Consider the following 22,242-nt stretch of genomic DNA (forward strand, 5'->3'; position numbering starts at 1 on the left):
GGAGATCAAAGCAGCTGAAACCCGAGGTTTTCAGGTACAACGTAAAGAAATTCAAGGAGCAAGAAAGGAGTATTTAATGGTAACTTCAAAATGTTCCTTCCAAGCCAGGTATGGTGCCACAAACTGTAATCTTGGGAGTACAGGAAGATGGAAAGTTCGAGCCCAGCCTGGCAACTTGGTGCCTTAGCCAGACTTTGTCTCAAAATAAATTTTGAAAGAAGGCTACAGATGTAGCCCAGTGCAAAGACCCTGGGTTTAATCCCCAGCAGCAGGAAAAAAAATTTTTTTTAAAGAAAATAATTAAAACAAAGGGGTGGAGGTAGTAGTTCAGTGGTAGAGCACTTTCCTAGCATGTGTGAGACACTGGGCTTGATCCTCAGGACCACAAAAAACCAGAAAAACAAAAAACTGAAATTTGAGGCACTTTTTTTGAGACAGGGTCTGTCATTCAGGCTGGGCTTGAATGCCATCCTAAATTTTCAGCAATCTTCCTGCCTCAGCCTCCCAAGTGTTGGGATTACAGTTGTGTGCCACCACACCTGGTTTAAAAAGTCACTTTTTTTTGGTACTTGGATCAAACTTGGGTCCTTGTGCTTGCAAGGCAGGCAGCGGAACCACTGAGCTAAATCCCCAGCCCATCACTTTTTTTTTTTTGAGACAGGGTCTAGCTGTGCAGTTCAGACTGTCCTTCAACTCACTATGTAGCCCAGGCTGGCCTCGAACTTGCAGCAATCCTCCTACTTCAGCCTCCCAAGTGCTGGGATTACAGTCCTGGGATTACAGGTGTGCCTTACCACACCCAGCCAAGAAGCCACATTTTAAACCAATTTTTCTTTTCTTTTTGGTACGGGGGCTAGAACTCAGGACCTTGTGCTTGCCAGGCAGGCTCGGTATCACTATGCTACATCCTCAGCCCCTAAACCAATTTAATGGGAAGTAAACTAGGACTACAAGTTATGCCTCTTCTTAAATTAATGCATGTCATTGGACTCAAAACCTTTTTAAATGCTTTCCCAACTAAGAGGCCCTGTTTCTAAAAATAATTATTCAGTAGCCTTCTTGTTACTAACATTATTGTTTTCTTCTTGAAAAATCATATTTATACTTCTTCAGAGCATTTTGTAACCTCCAAATTTACTTCCCTTTTTCAGTACTGGAGATCCAACCCAGGAGCATTCTACCACTAAACTATATCCCAGCCCTTTATATTTTATTTTAAGACAGAGTTTCACAAAATTGCCCCAGCTGGCCTCCATCCTCCTGCCTCAACCTCTGAAGTAGCTGGGGTTACAGGAGTGTGTCACATGCCAAACTACTTATTCTTCATGTATGATTCACTAAGTAAGTTTTCCCGGGTAAACACATGGTAATGTATATATAAACACAGGTTATGCTGGGTTTCTTTTGGTTGTTGTTTTAGTCCTGTTTTGTTTTGTTTTTCAAGACAGTCTCACTAAATTGCCCAGGCTGCTCTCAAACTTGTGACCCTCCTGCCTCAGACTCCCAAGTGCTGGGATTATAGGCACATGCCACCACACTGGGCTAGGTTATGCCAATTCATATTTCAACCTTTTTCCTATTGTGTGGTCATAAATTTATATCCTCCTTCTGTGAAGAAGCAGAACAATCCAAATACATATTCACTGACGTATTCATTGCAGGTTTACTGAATGCCTGCTCTATGCCAGGCACTGCTTCAGGTACTTGGGCTACATCAAGAATAAGACTGGTACTGAAGATGTAGTTCAGTGGTAAAGCACTTGCCTAGCATGCATGAGGCCCTTGGTTCAATCTCCAGGACTAGGATGGAGGAGGGGGGCAGAAAAGAATATATAAAACTAATAAATAAAAGTCTTGCCCTTACAGTACTTCTAATCTAGGAGGGATATACTCTGGTTTCTCTTCAGATCGTATAAATCTTTCACCTTTTATTAATTTAGGAGGGTAGGGCTATTAGCAGATAACTAAGTACAAATACACAGTATGTGAGGAGAAAAGTAAAGCAGCAATGGAAATAGAAAATGAATGTATGAATGAATGTATGTCTGTACTTTTTAATTTATGGAAACCAGCCATAGAAGGCCATGCTGAGAAGCTGACAGCTGAATCAAGATCTAAAGAGAATCAAGAAGCGAACCATCGACTCTGGGGCAAAAGCCTCCCAGGCAGATGGAGTAGCTGGAGCTCTGCCAGTGTTCAGGAATCAGCAGAGATGGGGTGCACAGCCCGCAGGCAGAGAGATCAGTCACCCGGATGGTGATACACAGGGACGAGAAGGCCCTATGCTGTAGGGTTTTGAAGACCACTGAAGGACTGTGGCATTTACCATGAGGAAAATGGGGTGCAGTTTCTGAAAGGTTCTGAGGAGGGAGCTGATGCGAACTGACTTAGGCATTCCCAAGATTATTTTATTTCTATGTTGAAGGATTCTTAAACGGGAGCCAAAGGCAGAAACAGAAGCATTGAGATCAGTTGGAAATCTCTTCTCATAAGTCAGATAAAAAATTATGTAGGCCTGGACTCGTCTGAAATAGGAATCTTTTTTTCTTTTCTTTTTTTCTTTTTTTTGGTACCGGGGATCAAACTTGGGTCCTTGTGCTTTTGAAACAGACCGCGTAACTACTGAGCTAACTCCCTGGCCCTAAATAGGAATCTTTTTTAAAATGTTGGCCTAAAGATCTGGGGATGGATCCAGCCTTTTGGACTGGCTGCCTCCATGGGCTGTAAGCTGCGCAAAGGGACGCGCCTACAGCCCCGGAAGACTGGAGCTGTGGCTCACGCCAAGGGAAAACAGGAAGGTTTAGGACAGACCAAAATAAGTTTGAGAGCCAGGAGCAGAAAACCCTTGCGATTGGGTGTGCTCCCCAGAGACTATACAGAGGAGAAGTTCCAAGGACTAAGCAGTAGAGCATTCAGACGCAGTGGAGGACTAAGAAGAACCAGTAAGAACACAGGAAACCAAAGTATTTTCATTTTTAATAATAAATCATCTCATATATAACACTGCCTCTTAATTTACATGTAAAGCCAGTTGTGAATTTCAATTCTTTAACTTTGAATTTTGGGTACACTTGTGAATCTATGGTCGTTATGGAAACCAGAAAGATGGGCTTCTTCTTGTTGATTTTTTTTTTTAAATTGGACAAAGTATTTCTGTGAAGTTCAGGCTGACCTTGAACTCTCTACATAGCTCAGTCTGGCCTCAAACTGGTGGTGATCCTCCAGCCTCAGCCTCCAGAGTCCTGGGATTACAGACATGTGCCACCATGCCTAGCTCTTGTTGAATCAAATTCTACAATGAAGGATGAAAACTAAGATGTGTTTGTGTTGGGGACGTAGCTCAGTGATAGAATACTTACCTAGCATGTGCAAGGCTGTTTGAGCTGTGTTGTAATATATGTTGGATGCTTTATAAAACCATAATTATAACTACTTCCATATGTCATAGAATAGCCCTATAATATCCTAATCTTTGGATGGTCTCTCAGCCACTTTCTTTTAGATAATTTTTGTTGTTGTTGTTTTCTTGTTACTTTTTTTTTAAGGGCTCCCGACATTTCCCTTTAAATTACGATGGGAATTCAGGACAATGCCAAATGGACTCCTCCCCTGAGCAGGGCATAAAAGGCTCTTTTGAATATTTAGAAGTTACTTTCCTCTTTATTTTGGGCCCACATCCCTGGCACATCTGAATATTAGAAGAAAGCAACCTTTTTCTCCATGAACGGTCACCAATTTCTGGATCTCAGCCCTTTCAAATATGTCTTAACTAATACAATTTCCAACCAGCTTGTTCTGTTATACAGGGACTTGTCACATAGTTCAGACACGTTCTCACTATGTAGTTCAGACTGCCCTTGATCTCACTATGTAGCCCAGGCTGGCCTCAAACTCAGTGATCCTCCAGCCTTAGTCTTCTGAATTCTGGGATTATAGGTGTGGGCCACCATGCCCAGCCTACAATTTTTGATCACGAATTTACTGGAAAAATCAGGGTCTTCTAATCCTCTGACAAAAGAAAGGTGTTTTGAATAATGTAATAACGCCTGTGTACCCAGGTATTTATTTGACCTCTGGTTAGTAAATAGGGTGTGCTGCTTTCTTGTGAAACCTTGATCCTGAGGAATTTCCTCCACACCCCCATGGAATTAAGACATGCCAACCTCTTCATGGCACCAGATTTGTGCTTCAGGAAACTGGAGGTTGTTTTTTTGAGCCGTTAGTGAGCCCTTCACAAGCTATTTTTGTCCTCTCCCTTCCCCACTCATCTAGGAATGAGTATTAAGAATTCAAAATCATTGCATTTGGATCCAGAAGACAGCTCTGGTGCTAATATAGTCTTGTGATGTATGCTAATACTTTTTGTTATTGTTTTGTTTTTGTGTTTTTGTTTTTTTTGGGTTTTTTTTGCGACAGGGTTTTCGCTATGTAGCCCAGGCTGGCCTCAAACTCGTGGGCATCCTCCTGCCTCAGCCTCCCAACTGCTGGGATTACAGGCGTGTGCCACCATGCCCGGTTTATGTTAACACTTTTAAATATTTCCACAAACTTTAAGGAGGTAGTTGCTAAAACTCAAAGTCCTAAATCACTATATTCATGCAGCTGTTGTGAAACACCTCATATGTGCCATTTAAAACCCAATGTGATCGTTTTGCCTCTAGCCTCAACAGTTACCTAATATTATTAAGCATTCATTATGTGCAAGAGACAGGAGTTGTACGGAGAGCCGGAGAAAAGAAGGAAAAACGACGGTAACGCCACAAGCCCAAACTCACAAACCATTAAAATAACACTATTTAAGACTAACCATTGAGTGGAAAAAGTTGTTTTAACAGCAAGCCCCAGGGCAGCGCTCTACTCCCAAACCCACAGTTCTCTGCAGTGGGCTGGCATTCAGTAATCTCACTCCCTAATCCACCCTGGGACCCTGGGCTGTGGAGCCGTGACAAGGGCGTTGCTCGCCTGAGGGCGTGGTCACGTGACAGGTTCGAACCAATCAGCAGCCAGCCCGCGGAGGGTCTACCGTAAAAGCCCTAGGCGCAGCCAGCCAGCGGCCGCCATTAGGCCGAGCTGGTGGCGATCGACGTCGAGTGGAGGAGAGAGAAGCGCTGCCTTGCACTTCTGCCTTGTGGAAGCAGAAAGAGATGATCAGATAAAGTCTTTTTAAAAAAAGGTAATAGAGATTCTACAAGTGACTCCACGCTAGCTGCCCATCTGGTGCGACCCCAGGGAACCGTTTTTTTTTCCCTCTCTCCCCTCCCCCATTAACAATGGGTGACGGGCAAGGCAGTTGAGGGGAAACCTTCCGAGGTATGAGCTGAAGCCCAGATGAAGTGTGACTTGCTTTCCTTTGACTTTACGAACTGTAAGCCTATGGATCCTTTTGTACCCGTTCCCTGCGCCCCCCCCCCTTCCCGAGCTTGGTTTTTCTGCAAGGGTGGGGAGTAGCGGTGGGAAGGAGGAGGTTGGGGTGAGGTCCACAGAGTTGTACACTTGGACTGAATTGCTCTTCGTACTGTAAATTGGGCATGGCAGAAGAGTTTAATTGACATCTATGTTTAATCTGTTGACATTTGGGACAGAAAGGTCGTGTTCGTGGTTGATTTATTCAACTAACTTTATTAAATCTTCAGAACATGAAAAACGCCTGTTGGGGGCTGCAGAATCAGAGGTGGGCCTGACCTCAAGGTGCTGGCCTGTGAGTGAAGCTCTGGGAGAGAAATGTTTTAGAGGTATAGAGGTGTTTGTAGACTACGGTGGCACAGTGAAGAATTGGGATTTTGAGGGTGGAGGTTGAGATAGGGTTGTGCTGTGTAGCCCAGGCTGGCCTCTAACTCAAGGTGATCCTTCTGCCCCAGCTCCTGAGTCTTGGGATTACAGATGTGCACCACCACACTTGGCTCAGAATTGCAAAATGTTGAGTGGCTGATCCAATGTCAGCTTGAGTGGACTAGCAAAAGATGAACCAGGTGAGATGCACCAGGGGACATACTATAAAGTGTTACGGATGAGAGAACAATAGAGATGTGCCACGCCCTGTGTCAGATTTGAGCCCATTTATTATAGCTGACAGCTGAGGAGGGCTTGTGTCCAGAAAGTTCTCTGGCAATGGGAAGCGGTTGAGTGGTTTAATTAAAAGGGGTGCTAAAACATAAAGGATAGTGGATTGAAGAATGCGCTCCCCTTTTTTTTGAGTCAGGGTCTTGCTGTGTAGTTCAGGCTGCCTTTGAATTCACCGTGTTGCCCAGACTGGCCTCGAACTCAACAGTGATCCTTCTGACTCAGCCTCCCCAGTGGTGGGATTACAGATGTGTGCCACCACACCCAGCTTGAAGAATGGTCCTAAGCGAGTTGCTGGACAAAAATTAGAACATCACCATTACATTATGTGAGAAGTGACAAATGATTAAACAAAAGCAGTGGTTTGGGAGGTGGAGAATAGGAGCACATTTAATATACAGAATATATAAATTTATATTTAGCATTCATTTGTATAAAGGTATTTGTTACCTTGGAGTGGCTGAGATTTGCATAAGAAAATGCATAAATTTATTTAGGAGGAGGATTTGAGATGGGGTATCTCTATGTAGTTTAGTCTGATCTTAAACTCACCATGTAACCCAGGCTGGCCTCAAACTCACGGTGATCCTCCTGCCTCAGCCTCCTGAGTGCTGGGATTGCAGGAATGTGCTACCATGTCCAGCTACTTTATAAATATTTAATAAAGTAACAAATAGAATTTGGAAAATGGTATCCTGGAAACCAGAGTAGAATTTTAAGAGAGTCACAATAATAGTCAAGTGACATGTTACTGAAAGGCCAAGTAAGATTTGGAAAGAATCCATTGGACTTAATAACGAAACATGGTAAGTGTTAAACTAGTATGTGGGGAGTTTTAGAGGAATAGTGAGGAAAAGCCAAGTGTAAAATGAGGAGTGAAGACAAAGTAGTTTTTCTGGGTGCCCTGGTATGAGATACACAGGAGATTGAGGCTATAGGCAGATAATATATTAAGAGAAAAATTTAAGATTTGGAGCAATCAGGGTATTTCAGTCCTGATTATGCAGAGATATTAATGGCATCAAGAAAACTCCAATCATCATAAGTGAAGGAATTTTAAGGAACTTGAGAAAGTGTATATAGAGAGAAGCTAATATAGAAATGTTGGAAATAGCACAGGAAGTGTGTACATGTTGGTGCATACCTGTAATCCCAGCTTCTTGGGAGGCTGAGGAAAGAAGATGGAGCTCATGGCCAGCAACTTGGGCAACAAGGCACTTTGGTAGGACTTCCTCAAAATTAAAAAAAAAAATTGCAAAAGTAGCTCAGTGGTAGAGTACTTGGCCCTGTGATTCAGTCCTTGGTACCTGCTTTTGTTGTTGTTGTTGCTGTTGTTTTCTTTTTTAAGTTGAAGATAGAAAAAAGAAAGCAAGGACCTTCACAAATGGGTATTGTCCTAGTCTCAGGACTCAAGAATTCTAGTCAGGAAGGTTCCTCAGACTGAATGGCTAAAAGCATTGGTCCAGAGAGGACTAATATCTAACTGTGGGCAGAAAAAAATTAGACCCCTCCAAATTTAAAGACCCAATCAAAGAATGGACATCTGGAGAATAGCCACTTCTCAAAGAAAGAAGTTCAGCCAATAAATACATGAAAAAATGTTCAACATCACTGAGAAATACAAATTAAACAACATATAGATTCACACCAGAAAGAATGGCTGTCAAGAAATGAACCAATAATAAATGCTAGTGAGGCTTCAGGGCAAAAAGGAATCCTTCATTTTTGGTGGGAATGTAATCTGGTACAACCACTATGGAAAGGAGTATGGAGATTCCTCAAAAAACTAAAATTAGAGGTTCCGTTTGACCCAGCTATTCCCCGTCTAGGTATCTTCCCAGAAGTGTTAAAAATCATACCACAGCGATACACACATACCCATGTTTAAATAGCACAATTTATAATAGCTAAATCTTGACAATAGTCCATATGCCCATCAAAATATATGAATGGATAAAGAAAATGTGATATTTATATAAATGGATGCAGCCATAACCTTAAATGAAATAAATCAGACACACAAGTTTAAATATCTCATTGTTTCTCTTGTTCAGGAAAACCAAAGTATAAATAAGGAGCAAAATGGGGGAGATACTAGAAAGTATGAGAAATGTGTTTAAATGGGAAGGGGGGACAAGAGATGGGGTGGGGGAGGGAAGGGAAAAGGGGTGTAAAGAAATAAAAGGAAAAAATGGAAATAGAGCTTTTGTAAAATGGGAGGGAAACAAGGGTTGGAGGGAGGGGAGGAGGACAAAAAAAAAAAGAGAATTAGGGTGTGTTATGTGCACGTACAAATCCCCCATAGTGAATGTGATCATTATGCACTGCTAACATGTACTAATGAAAAAATAAATTTAAAAAAGCATTTTCTCAGAAGTTCATAGAAATATATCTGATAGGTATTTGTATATATACAATGATGTATTTACCAGGATACTCACTGAAACATTGCTTACAGTAGTAACAATGACAATAACCATATGATAATATGATCCATGTGATAATATCCATATGATAATACACTATGCAGTTGTTAAAAAAAAATAGCCAAGCAGGTGGTACATGCCTGTAATCCCAGCACTCTGAGAGGCTGAAGCAGGAAAATTGAAAATTTGAGTCCAGACTGGGCCACTGAGTGATTTAGCCAGACCTTGTCTCAAGAGAATAAAAAAGGGCTGGAGATGTGGCTTAGTCCAAAGGCTTTGAGTTCAACCCCTAGAACTGGATAAAAAGAATTGGGCAGTAATGTATGTGCTGTCCAGGGACATTTTCTAAGAATTAAGTGCAAAAAAACCCATTTCTGTATAAGAAATTTCCAAACAGTAGGAGAGACCTGGTTAGTTGACAGATAAGGATGGGACGGTGTAAAATTTTGTTGTATGCTATTTTCATCAAAATTTCATGCCATGTCGATCTTAAAATTCAAATAAACTGTTTTTGTTTTTCTGGTTTGCCTTTTTTTTGTTTTTTTGTTAGAAATCCTTTAATTTTGCACCAAGAATCTCTCTGGAATTACCAAAGTTATTTTGTAATGAGTTATTGAGTGGACAAAAAGGATGTGGTTTTTGAGGCAACTTATTCATAGAACCATGGGGCAATCTGACAAGGGGATATTACACTGTTGCACAATAATCTTCAACAGAGAAAACCAGAATTTTTCATAATCCTTCATGGAATATTATCTTTGGGCAGTTTTAATTGGTGGTTACTACATGATATTCCATTCTTCTTGATGCTAGATTCAACTGCTTGTGATGTCTTTTTAGGAACATATCCATGGGCAAAACGTTTTCAAAGCAGAAATAACAATAAAATGACAACTCACTTGAACAGTGGACTTTTCACATAGGACAGGCAATAGATTATGTGAGGTCGCCTATATAATGTTATTTTTTACTGTGAGACAGGGTCTCTTAAAGTAGCTAGGTTGCATAGGCTAGGCTCGAATTCTCCTGTCTCTGCCTCCCAGAGCACTGGGATTGTAGGCATGTGCCACTATGCCTGGCTAAGTTATTTTTTTTTTTAATTTTTTAAAATAAGAAACAAGATTAAAATACTTTGAACATAAGGTAGAATAATTACAAAGAATACTTTGGAAGTAGAAAAATGTCTTAGTCTTTACTGTGTAGTAAACTTCATCTCACATTTGAAACAAGGGCCTCCAACCAAGGAATGCCACACATTCAACCCTGAGAAGATAATCAGATTATGAAATATTAGCTGTTTTGCCCAAAAACAATTAGCAAGGTCTTTTTGTTTACTTTCAGTCTATGCTGCAGCCTTCTATCATTGAATACTTAAGTTTATTAAAGTTTTCCAACAAAACTGTCATCGCCATTTTTGTTTTTCTGTGTATATTTCTTCAGGCTTTTAAAACACATTAAAGATAGGACCATTCACACTAGGCTTTTTGAACATGCATTTTCTCTACATAATCACCATACTATTATTATACCTGTCAAAAGGAATAATTACCTCAGTTTCCCTAAATTATCCCCCAAAAAAGCCTGGGGGATGTAGCTCAGTTTTCCTGGGTTCACTCCCCAGTGCTGCAATGAATAAATAGCTGTTTCTCTTGTGGAATGTTCTATATTCTATATTTCTTTGTGGTTTCATTTAATTTATTCTAGTGCTCTTCCATAGAACTTTTCTAGCATTATTACAGTGGCTTGTATCTGTTGTCTTATGCAGTAGTCACTTGCCACTTGAAATGTGGCCAAATTTTTAAGGTTTATTAAATTTTGATTACTTTAAATTTAATAGTTACTTGTGGTTAGAAGCTATCATATTGGACAGCACAGCTCTAACCTCTGAGTTTTTTGCTAAATGAAAGCTAAGTGTAAGGGATTAATTAGATTTAGCTGCATGTTTTTGGTAAAAAGCCTTTATAGGTGGTACCTTATTGGTAGCTATGTTAAATGCTACAGAGAAGCCTGGGAAGATAACTGGAAGGACAATGAAGGATTTAAATTGTTTGAAGGTATTAATGATTTGGGGGAGAACATTGCAGAAGTCAAAGCCAGATAGGTATATTGGACTTTTAAAAAGGGTAGTTGAAAAAAAACCTGGGAACAAAAATTTTAAATTAGTAATCAGGCATGTAGTAGGAAAGGGGTGTGTGTTTGAATGCATTTTTTCTAGAGGTGTTTAGGTTTACAATACACATGCACCCTCCCCCACTGTCCACATCCCACACTAGAGTGGTACAGTGTTACAAGCAGTGAACCTACATTAATTAATACATCGTTATTCCTCAAAGTCCATAGCCTACATTACATTCATTTGTGGTGTTATGCATTCTACATATTTTGACACATGTATTTCATGCAGAATAGTTTTACTGCCCCCCAAAATCTGTTTATCTCTCTTCTTCAAATCCTTGGCAACTGCTGATCTTTCTACTCCCCATAGTTTTTGTTTTTTCCAGAATGTCATATAGTTGGAAAATGCAGTTTGTAGACTTTTAATATTGTCTTCCTTCACTTAGTAATATCCATTAAAGTTTCTTCCTTATCTTTTCATGGGGTGATAATTTTATTTTGTTTTTGTGCTACTGGGTTTGGAACCTAGGACGTCATGCATGCTAGGCAGATACTCAACTGCTGAGCTACATCTGTTGTTTAACTATTGAGACAGGGTCTTGCTAGGTTGCCCAGACTGAGCTTAACTTCGCAGTCTTCTATCTCAGCCTTCTGAGTAGCGGAGGGTTACAGGCGTGCATCATGCCTGGCGATGGTTCATTTCTTTTCAGTGCTGAATAATATTCCATTGCATGAATGTACTATGGTTTAGCCATTCACCTAAAGAAGGACATCTTGGTTACTTCCAAGGTTTGCCCACTATGAATACAGTAAAGTTTCTATAAACAATGATGTTCAGGTTTGGGTTTTTTTGTTGTTTTTTTTTTCAGGCCACAACAAGCCTTTATTAGGGGACTAGATCTGCCGGGCTGGCTCTGAACAAAGGAGAGACAAAAGCAATAAGGCCGGGGCAGCGAGAGTCTTTTATAGAGACTGGGGTGAGGTTTGTAGGGCCTGAGGTGGGGTTGAGTGAGGTAGTGACTAGGGAATGGAGGAGCCCGTGACGTGACATCACTAGGTGGTAGGAGGTGAGCGAGTATTAGGTTACTTTCTAGGCGGGAACAGGGGCGTGCTGGGAAGAAGGGTTTATTCTTTGGTGGGAGCAACCATCTTGGTATGATGTCACACAGGGGAGGGGGCAAGGCATGATAGGAAGAGGGCTATACATAATAGCTGCTGAGGTGGTGGGAGACCTGTCATTCCAGGCTTTTGTTTTATGATAGTTGGATGAAGGTCTCTTCTGGAGCTGCTTCCTGCTGACAAGGGGCAAAGATCGGGGCTAGACCTGGATCTGATGAGGCCCGTGGCAAGTGGGGACCTCTTCCTTTTGTCGTACTGGCTGGTACCCTGCAAAGATGAACTCCGAGACTGCCTGATTGGTGAATGTCCTCAGTCGTTCCTGCAAGAAATTTTGAAAACAGTGAACCAGGCACAGTCCAAAACAGAGAATTAAACAGATAATACTGAGGGGTCCCAAGAGTAGTAATAGCCAGGGGAGCCATGAGCTCCAGGAACCAAAGGTACCCCACCGTTGATTAGTACCTTGGGGGGCATATCTATCTGGCCCATTGAGTTTTAATTTTTTTCATTTGACATGTAATTTTTTTATTTATTATTTACGTAGGTTTTACAGAGACAGCTGGAAGTTTAGGGGCTCATTTATTATAGAAGTAAGAGACTGTTATGGAAGAGATCATAGCTCCTGATCTAAGGGCCCATGTGTCATGTCCTTGCTCTTAGAGAATGAGTGGAAAAGTGATAAACTCAATTTATATAATCTTTATAATCCTTTTTTTTTTTTTGGAATATAAAAGATGTATGTAACTGAGCAAATGTCTTTTGGAGGCCAACATACCGATGAGTATAGTGTTACTATGAACCTGACTTCTCCTTTAAATTCAAGGCCATGAAAGCACACATTTTAGGTTGATAGTTCCAGCAAAGCCATGGAATAGTTGTGTAAAGGACAGTTTTAGTCCTGTATCTCTCAGTTTTTGGAAGCCTCCTAGATATATTTAAAAATAAAGAGAACTGATAACCTCAACAAGGACACTGGCCAACTTAAGGCGATCAAGTGTAACATAAAAGGCTTGATCTTTTTAGACACGGGTAGGTATCCAGGAAATATGAGCACAGTGAGAAGAGGCATCATAAACAGAGAACAAGGATGTACATTATTTTAAAAAGAATAAATCTTGTAGCTGCTTGGTATAGAACTTACCCTGACTGTGGCTGACAAGCAGGTGATTTTTTTCCCAATACTCTTACTTTATGGTTTTTTGTTTTTTTGTTTTTGATCACTACACGATAGTTAATTAGTTATCACAGAATCAGAAAAACACTTACCTAAAAGGAGAGATCTGGAGACGAGTGGTTTCTAGGATTGGGTACCTGTAAAGAACTTCTTTTAATTTTTTTGAAAAGAATCTGTACACACTTGTAGCTAATTAATGATTTTCGCTTCTATTTAGTACCCAAAGTTTTGTCTTTTTGAAATGGCTGTGTCATGAGTGAACCAAAAGATTTTAGTGGGTGGGCTATGTCTTAATTTTTCTGAAGTCTAGGTTTATTATTATGTCATTGTTTTATACCTCTTTTGATTATTTTTTCTGCTGGGTGTTTAAGACCAAGTTAAAGTGAGACCTGTGTCAATCAGTATGAACCTCTTGTTATCTATCAAGGTCAGTTAAGTCTCCCCAGGCCATTACTTTGGAACCATGCATAGTGCCTGTCTGCTTATCTGTCAGTGTCAGCCATCAGGATGGGTCATGGCCTTGCTTGACCAAGTTGCTTTCAGTGAAAGCATTGGAGATTTTTTTCTTGATGACCCTCCTTTGGCACACAGTACATTGTCCTCTGGTGTCCAGCAATCTCCCAGTTTAGGAGGTTGAGTGACTTACCAAAGATGTAGGACCCTGTAGAGAAGGTTCCCTCATGTCCTGGAACTTTGTTGACCTTGAAGGGCCAGGGCCAAAATATTGGCTGTCCTCATAGCCCAGTTACCTTTTAGTTTTGGTCTCCAAACTTTAGTTGTTGAACACCCAGAAGAGAAGGTCAATAGCGTTAGCATTGTAACAAAAGTAATGAACTTAACTATTATAATTTTACCTGAATAACAAGCATTTTGGAATTTAAAATATAGAGAACTCTTACTGTTATCAGTCATGGTTGTTTTTTAGTAGTTGAACTCCTGTAGAATATTAACAGAAAAAGAGCCACAAATAATATTTTACCATGACAATTATGATGACTTTACCTTTGTAACACATTTAAATGTCCAGCTTGATATAAAATAGCCATTGTTAAACGTACTCATTTTTTAAAAACACCAGAAGTTTTTATCTAAATTATTATCGTTTTAAAATAAATAAATAAATAAATTATCTTTTGATAGGATACCATCTAAAGAAAATATCTCAGCCCATGTATGTATCTGTTGTCATAAATAGCTGGAATGTATGAAAAGGTAAATACCTGAATCAAAAGGAGGTTATTATCATAAACAAATATTAGAAAACCTGTACAGTCAGAAAGTACAAATACATTTGGTACACTAGAAAAAATAAAACCTTGTTATTGTTTTTTACAGGATATTTAGTCCTTTGAAAATGACCAGTGTAAGCACACCATAATAACATATTTAGAATTTATCCCTTTGTTTGACAGTTGATATAAACAGTATAATAATATATTTTAATAATATTTATTGATATAAGTCTTTTATAAGGCTATGAAAACTGTCGGGTCAGTCTGTTGTAAGATGAAAACTGTTGAGGTCCCCCTCGTGAACAAAGACTGGAAAATATTTCCATGCGGCCGCTCCTTTGTTCACCAAAGGGAGCATGCCTTGAGATGTTCAGGTTTTGTATGGGAAGTGTCTTACTTTTCTTGTTGCTGAGACAAAATAGCCAAAACCCAAAGTTAAAGGAGGAAAAGTTTATTTGGCTTATGATTTGTAGAGGTTTCAGCCCATAGTCAACTGTCTCCAAGGCAGGGTGGCACATGGCAGAGAGGCATCACAGAGGTGAAATAGTTCGTGGTAAGGCAGGGTAATTAGAAGGCAAAAAACAAAAGACAAGCAACAACCCTTTTTCCCTTTTATTTTATGACAGCTACCACCCTTAGGGCAGGTAGTACTCACATCCATAATCTAATCGAATCCTTGATCCTAGCATCACACACCCTAGATCCAGCCACCTCCATAAAGGCCCACCTGGGACTGCATGAGGCTTTAGAGGGACATCTAGATACAAGCCATAACAGGAAAGTTTTGTTTTGTTTTTTTGTTTGTTGGTTGGTTTGAAACAGGGTCTTGCTGTGCAATTCAGTCTGGCCTTGAGCTCACTATGTAGCCCAGGTGGGCCTCAATCTCAAGGTGATCTTCTTGCCTTGGCCTCGGAAGTGCTGGGATTACAGGCATGCACCACCACACCTGGCTTGGGAAGGTATTTTTCAGGAAAAAAATTAAGGTACTGGCCAGAGTATGTCTGTATGACAAGATGCTAGCAGATATTAATTCCATATAATTAAATGTGACCAGAAAACATTGTCTTTTACTTTAAAATAGTTAATTGACAAATATATTTAATTAAAATATTTAATTGACAAATATACATTCCAAGTATATGATGTAATTTTAAATATATATATGCATTATATAATACATTATCAAATTAAAACATTCATCATTACCCCTAAGATACATTAGATCCCCACATCTTATAACTGAAAGGTTGTGTCCTTTAATCAGTACCTCCTCTTTTTTTCCTACCTCCCAGCCCCTGACAACCAGCATTCTACTCCATTTTTGTTGTTTGTTTGTTTGTTTGTATTGTGGTGCTGGGTTTTAATCCAGGACCTTGTGCATGCTCAGCACATGTGCTCTACAACAGCTACATCCCCAGCCTGGCTACTGTTTTTGAGTTTGACTTATTTAGATTCCACATATAAGTGAGATCATACAGTATTTGTCTTCCTGTATCTGGCTTATTTAACTTAGCATAATGCCCTGTAGGTTTACCTGTGTTACTGAAATTGGCAAGATTTTCCCTTTTCTCAGGATTGGCTATTGTGAATAATTTCACAATGAAGAGGGTTTGCCAGCATCTCCTTGAGATACTGACTTCTTTCATCCATATATAATTCATTCGTATGTATTTTTTTTTCTCCAGAAATGAGATTGCTAGATCATATGGTAGTTGTCTTTGGAGGAGATCCCATGTTGTTTACATTTCCTTCAACAGTGTACATGGGTTTCCTTTACTTCATACCCTCTCCAACACGTTATCTTGTCCTTTTGATAAGTCATCCTAACAGGTATGATAGCTCTTTGTTATTTGCATCTCTGGTGATTAGTAATACGGAGCATCTTTTTATATACCTGTTATCTTTTTGGTATGTCTTCTTTGGGAAAAATAGGTATTCAAGTCCTTTTTCCACTTTTTAATTTTTTTTCTATTGTTTGAGTTCCTTATATATTTTGGATATTAGCCCCATATCAGTCATTTATTTGCAAATATTTGCTTTGATTCTATAGATTTCATTTGTTGATTGTTTCCTTTGCTACATAGAAGCTTTTTAGTTTTATATAGTGCCATTTGTTTATTTTTGCTTTTGTTGTCTGTCCTTATGCTGTCATATTAATAATGATCACCCCGGCCAGTGTTAAGGCATTTTTCCCCTATTTTTGAGGAGTTTTGTCGTTTTAGAGCTTACATTCAAGTAATTCATTTTGAGTTAATTTTTATATATAGTGTAAAACAAGAGTCCAATTTCACTCTTGTGTATGGATTTTTTCTAGCAGCATTTACTGAAGAGACTTTCTTTTCCCCATTGTATATTTTTTGTCAAAGACTAGTTGACCTTATGTAAATGTGTTTATTTCTGGGTTCTCTGTTCTGTTCCACTGGTCCATGTCTATTTTTATGCCAATATCAGGCTGTTTTGATTAATAGAGATTTTGTAATGTAGTTTGATAGCTGGAGAGGGAATGTGATGCCTCCAGCTTTGTGTGTGTTTGGTTTTTTTGGTTTTTGTTTTTGGTTTATTTGAGACAGGGTCTTACTGTATATTCTAGGCTAGCCTTGTATTCACTGTGTAGTCCAGGCTGGCCTTTAACTGGCAGTAATCCTCCTGCCTCAGCCTCCCAAATGCTGTGATTACAGGCATGTGCCACCATGCCTGGCTCCAGTTTTGTTTTTAAGATTGCTTTGGTAGCTGGGCATGGTGGTGGATGCCTGTAATCCTAGTATTCTGGGAGGCTGAGGCAGTATTATGGCCAAGTTTGAAGGCAGCCTGGACAAATTAGTGAGATCCTGTCTCAAAGTAAAAAAATAAAAAGGGAGATGTAGGACTAAGGATTTAGCTCAGTGGCGCTGCGCCTGCCTCGCCTGCCTCAAAATGTAGCTCAGTGGTAGAGCACCCCTAGGTTTGATACCCCGGCCCTCAATAAATAAATGATTGCTAGATCGCTTTTAGGATTCTTTTTTCTATTTCTGTGTGATTCTTCTATTTCTATTTCTGCTATTGAAATTTTGATAGAGATTGCATTGAATTTGTAGATCACTTTGGATAGTATGAATATTTTCATAGTATTAATTCATCTGGTCTGTGAACATGAATATCTTTCATTTATTTGTGTTTTCCTCAATTTCTTTTATCGGTTATAGATTTCAGTGCACAGATCTTTAAGCTCCTTAGTTAATTTTATTCCAAAGCATTTTATTTTATTATAGTTTTTGCAGTGCTAAGGATCAAACCCAAGGCCCCATGCATGCTAGATAAGTGCTCTACCCGAGCTATACTTCAGATCTGCTTTTTGGATAGTTTGGTTGTATGTATAGAAATAGAACTGATTTCTTTATTATGTTGATTTTTTGAGGGGGTGGGTACCAGGGGATGGAACTTGAGACCTTGTGCTTAAATCTAAATCTAATAAAAAAGAAACATATAACAATGGCAATAATGGAATAATTAATGAAATGACAGGACTCGGGGGGAAAAGAAGATCATTATGGAAAAGAGGTAAAACCTTTATGAAGTATGAGAAAATAGAAGATGAGATTGAAGAAACAATGGCCCAGGCTCTTTCTGGAGGTCCCAAGCTAGTTTGGGTGCCAGTTGTAAGAGATGATATATACTGGGACGAAGGTTTTAGTGGGAAAGAAACAGAGAATAGATTTATTTTCAAGGAGGAATAAAAGGATTTAAGAAGAGATTGACTGGGATGGTTGGGAGGAGGCTTAAGGAAAGCAGGAAGATGTCTAGGTTTTTGTCTTAGTATCATTATCTGGTAAAAAGAGATGACATTGGCGGGAGAGAAAGAGTGAGGATGATGGGGGCTAAAGTCAGACCAGTTTACGATCTCTCTCTTACCTGGACTACTTCAGAAGCCCCTTAATGGCCTGTCTGTTCCAGTCCTGCTCTCTTCAGTCTTCCCTTGGCCTGCATTTAGAGGATAAAACTTAAGTTCTTACCATTGTCAAGAAGTCTATGTAATCTAGCCACTGTCCGCTTTTTCTTTTTATACTACTCTCCCCTCTTACGAGATCCTGTCTCAAAAAACAAAACCAAAACAACTACAGAAAACTACTGTCCCCTTTTCTGTACTCTGCCATTAAGGACACAAAGTCTGTTCCTACCTAAAGGCTTCTCCACTTTAGTATTTTCTTCCTTGAAACCTATCTAGAGTATCACTTTAAACAAATTTATTATATATAAGAACTTAACAGCTGATTCATTCTCCTTCCTTCTCCCTCTCTTTCTTTCTCCTGCCCCCCTTTCTCTCCCCTTCTCTGAGATTAATTTTACTTTCATTTTTAATATTTTTACTGTTATTATCATTTGGTACTGAGGCTGAAATCTAGGATCTTGCTCATACTAAGCACACGCTACCATTGAGCTACACTCCCAGTCCCTGTAAAATGTTTGTATGTATATATGTATGCATGTATTTTGATATTGGAGATTGAATTTAGGGCCTCCACTTGACCAGTGAGCTACATCCTAGACCAGAGATGGTGAATCTTTTAGAGTTTTCGATGATGTAAATAGCCACTATGATATGCATGCCATAGGTTCAGCATTGCTGTCCTAGATCTATGTTTTGAGATAGGGTCTCACTAAATTGCCTAGGCTGGAATAGCTGGGATTACAGGGATGTAACACTGTCCCTAACTGAATTGAGTTTTTAAAAAAGTCGCTTTATTTAAATTAGCCAGGAAAAACAACAAAAAAAGAAAAATTAGCCAGAAAAATCCTTTACTTTTCTCCCGTCATTAAATTAACAGTTGTAAGTTCAAGGACCTGAGTTCGATCCCCAGTACGCCCCCCCCCAAAAATGAACAATTGTAGGATACTTGGATACTAATAATATGTTTTACATTCCTTGCTGTTTCTTTAACCAGAAATTTAGAGACTATTCCTACTAAGACCTTAGTTTGTGTTTTGAAAGGCAGAGAGAAATTCTGTGAAATGTTGAAATAATTAAACCATCTTAAGACTAAAGTACATGTAAATGAAACAACTTATATTACTTGTTTAGAGAAAGGTTGGTATTTATTTAAAATTTAATTTGTTGTTTGCCCCTTTTTTCTGTCTTACAAGTGTTTTAAATATGGCATCTTTTTCTTTGGAGTTCCTATGAAAACCACTTTTAGTCTAGCTACCCATGGAATGGTGCACCCTGTAATGGTAGCTACCTGGGAGGGTGAGGCAGGAGGATCACTGGTTTCAGGCCAGTCTGGACAACTTAGTGACACCTTGTTTCAAAATAAATATATAAAAATGGCTGGGGATATAGCTCAATGCTGTCTGGGTTCAATCTCAAGTACCACAAAAACAAAAAAGTTTTAAGGTGTTTCTAAAGTATTCATTTTTTCTTTTTCAGGACATATATTTATAGAGAATTAGAGTATCCAGATTTGAAGTAGTTAACAATGTCCCTGCCAAGTCGACAAACAGCTATTGTTAACCCACCTCCACCAGAATATATAAATACTAAGAAGAATGGGCGACTGACAAATCAACTGCAGTATCTACAAAAAGTTGTCCTAAAAGCTTTATGGAAGCATGCTTTTTCTTGGCCTTTTCAACAGCCTGTAGATGCTGTGAAACTGAAGTTACCTGTAAGTATGTCTTATGTTAATTTAAGAAATAACCAGTCTTTAACATTTTATATACCTAGATATTTGTGGATATATATGTGTGCCTGTGTGTGTGTGTGTGTATATATATATACACACACACACACAGGCACACATATACTTTTATTTGCATTTATTTTATGCTGAATTTAATCTCATGCAATATTTTTATTCATTTTCTTCTGTGATACCTTTTTCTTCTGTGAAAGATACAGGTCTAGTTTTAATCTTTAGCATGTGGAAAGCCAGTTTTCCCAGCTATCTTTTATTAAAGAGGCTTTCTTCCAGTGAAGGTGTTTGGCCTCTTTGTCAAAGCTGAGTATGTTTGGAATTGTTTCTGCATCTTCTGATCTGTTCCATTGATTCTGAGGTCTACTTTTTTGCCAGTACCATGCTGGGCTTTTTTGTTTTTTGGGGGTTATTTTCCCTGATACTGGGGATCGAACTCAGGTTGTTGCCAGGCAGACGCACTTGCCAGGCAGGCGCAGCACCACTGAGCTACATTCCAGGCCCCTGTGCTATTTTTATCATAGTAGCTTTGTTGTATAATTTCAAGTCAGGGATTGTGATGCCACCTTTCTTGCCATTGTTGCCCAGAATAGCTTTTTGTTGTTATTGCCCAGACCTATTCTAGGTCTCTTCTGATTCCAAATGAATTTTAGGATTATTTTCTCTATTTCTGTGAGATATCCTTTTGCGACTTTGGTCAGTATTGCATTAAATCTGTATAACAATGTTGGAAATATGGCCATTATCAACTAAGAACAGGGGATACCTTTCCATTTTCTGATAACCTCTTCGATCTTCTTCTTCAGAGTACTGTAGTTTTCATTGTAAAGGTCTTTTACTTCCTTCGTTAGATTGATTCCTAGGAATTTCATTTTTTTGAATGCTATTGTGAAAGGTGTTGTTTCCCTAGTTTCTCTGTCAGTAAGTTTGTTGTATTCAGGAATGCTTTTGATTCTTGCTTGTTGACTTATATCCAGCTATACTACTGAATTTGGTTATTAAATCTGGAAGTCTTTTGTTGGAGTTTTGGGGGTTTTCTATGTAGAGTATCATAGCATCTGCAAATAATGATAATTTAACTTCTTCTTTGCCTATCCATATTCCTTTTATTTCTTTCTCTTATCTAATTGCTCTGGCTAATCTTGGCAGAACTATATCGAATAGGAGTGGTGACAGTGGGCATCCTTGTCTTGTTCCTGATTTTAGAGTGAAAGCTTTCGGTTTCTGTCCATTCAGTATGATGTTGGGTGTTGGTTTATCATAGGTGGCTTTTATCAGATTGAGATAAAGACCATTGATTCAAATTTTCTGTAGGGTTTTTATCATGAGTGGGTGTTGGACTTTGTCAAACACTTTTTCTACATCTATTGAGATGATTATATGATTTTTGTCCTTGGCTCTGTTAATGTAGTTTATTACATTTATTGATTTGCATATGTTGGACTATCCCTGCATCCCTGGGATGAATCCTACTTGGTTGTGGTGTATAATCTTTTTGATGATTTCCTGCATTGTGTTTGCCAGTATATTATTGAGGATTTTTGCATCTATGTTGATTAAGGAGATTGGCCTGTAGTTCTTTTTTGTGGTTGGATCCTTTTCTGGTTTTAGTATCAGGGTAATGCTTGCTTCCAGGAATGACTTTGAGAGTATTGCTGCTTCCTTTTGAATTTCATTAAAGAGTTTGAGGAGTGGTGACATTAAATTTCTTATAGAATTCAGCAGTGAATCTGTCAGGGCCTGGGCTTTTCTTTGTTGGTAGGTTTTTAATTACTTTTTGAATTTCATTGACTGATACTCGGTTATTTAGAATTTTTATATCTTCTTGGTTCAGCTTTGGTAATTCATATGTATCTAGGAATCTGTCCATTTCTTCTGTGTTTTCCATCTTATTAAAATACAGGTTCTCAAAGTATTGATGATCTTCTGGATTTCTGCTGGATCTGTTGTGATTTCACCTTTTTCATTCCTAATTATATGAATTTGAGTTTTTCCTTTTTTTGATAAGGTTGGCTAAGGGTTTGTCAATTTATTTAATCTTTTCAAAGAACATTGATTGATTCTTTGTATTTTTTTCTAGTCTCCATTGCATTGATTTCTGCTCTGATCTTTATAATTTCTTCCCTTGTATGAGCTTTGGTTTAACTTGTTCTTCTTTTTCTAGAAGTTTGAGGTTCAACATTAGGTTGTTTATTTGAGTCAGCTCACTCTTTTTCTGATATGGGAATTCACTGCTATAAATTTCCCTCATAGGACTGCTTTCATTGCATCCCATAAGTTCTAGTATGTTGTATTGGTATTATCATTTAATTTTAGAAACTGTGATTTCTTCTTTAAATTCATCTGTGACCCATTTGTTGTTCAGGAGGGTGTCATTTAGTTTCCATGTGTTTATGAAGTTTTTGTGGTTTCTTTTGCCATTGATTTCCAATTTTATTGCACTGTGGTCT

General features: G+C 38.8%; 1 protein-coding gene across 3 annotated transcripts in view; it reads left to right on the plus strand.

Moving 5' to 3' along the window:
- Positions 1 to 5,014: 5,014 nt before the first annotated feature.
- The window catches only part of Brdt (bromodomain testis associated), a 68,920-nt gene continuing 51,692 nt past the window's right edge, over positions 5,015 to 22,242 (plus strand). For 2 of the 3 annotated variants that reach the window (XM_021255387.2, XM_004841280.3), the window contains exons 1-4: positions 5,023 to 5,173; positions 5,634 to 5,732; positions 5,859 to 5,969; positions 19,528 to 19,765. In XM_021255387.2, coding sequence (XP_021111046.1) covers positions 19,577 to 19,765 — 189 coding nt within the window. In that variant the 5' untranslated portion in view covers positions 5,023 to 5,173; positions 5,634 to 5,732; positions 5,859 to 5,969; positions 19,528 to 19,576. Of the gene's footprint in view, positions 5,174 to 5,633; positions 5,733 to 5,858; positions 5,970 to 19,527; positions 19,766 to 22,242 lie in introns of all 3 variants that reach the window. The other variant, XM_087213105.1, reaches the window with a different exon arrangement.

This window comes from Heterocephalus glaber, unplaced genomic scaffold (genome assembly GCF_053883595.1).
Source record: "Heterocephalus glaber isolate CG9 unplaced genomic scaffold, H.glaber_assembly_v1.0 deba00001442, whole genome shotgun sequence".
Classification (NCBI taxonomy): Eukaryota; Metazoa; Chordata; class Mammalia; order Rodentia; family Bathyergidae; genus Heterocephalus; species Heterocephalus glaber.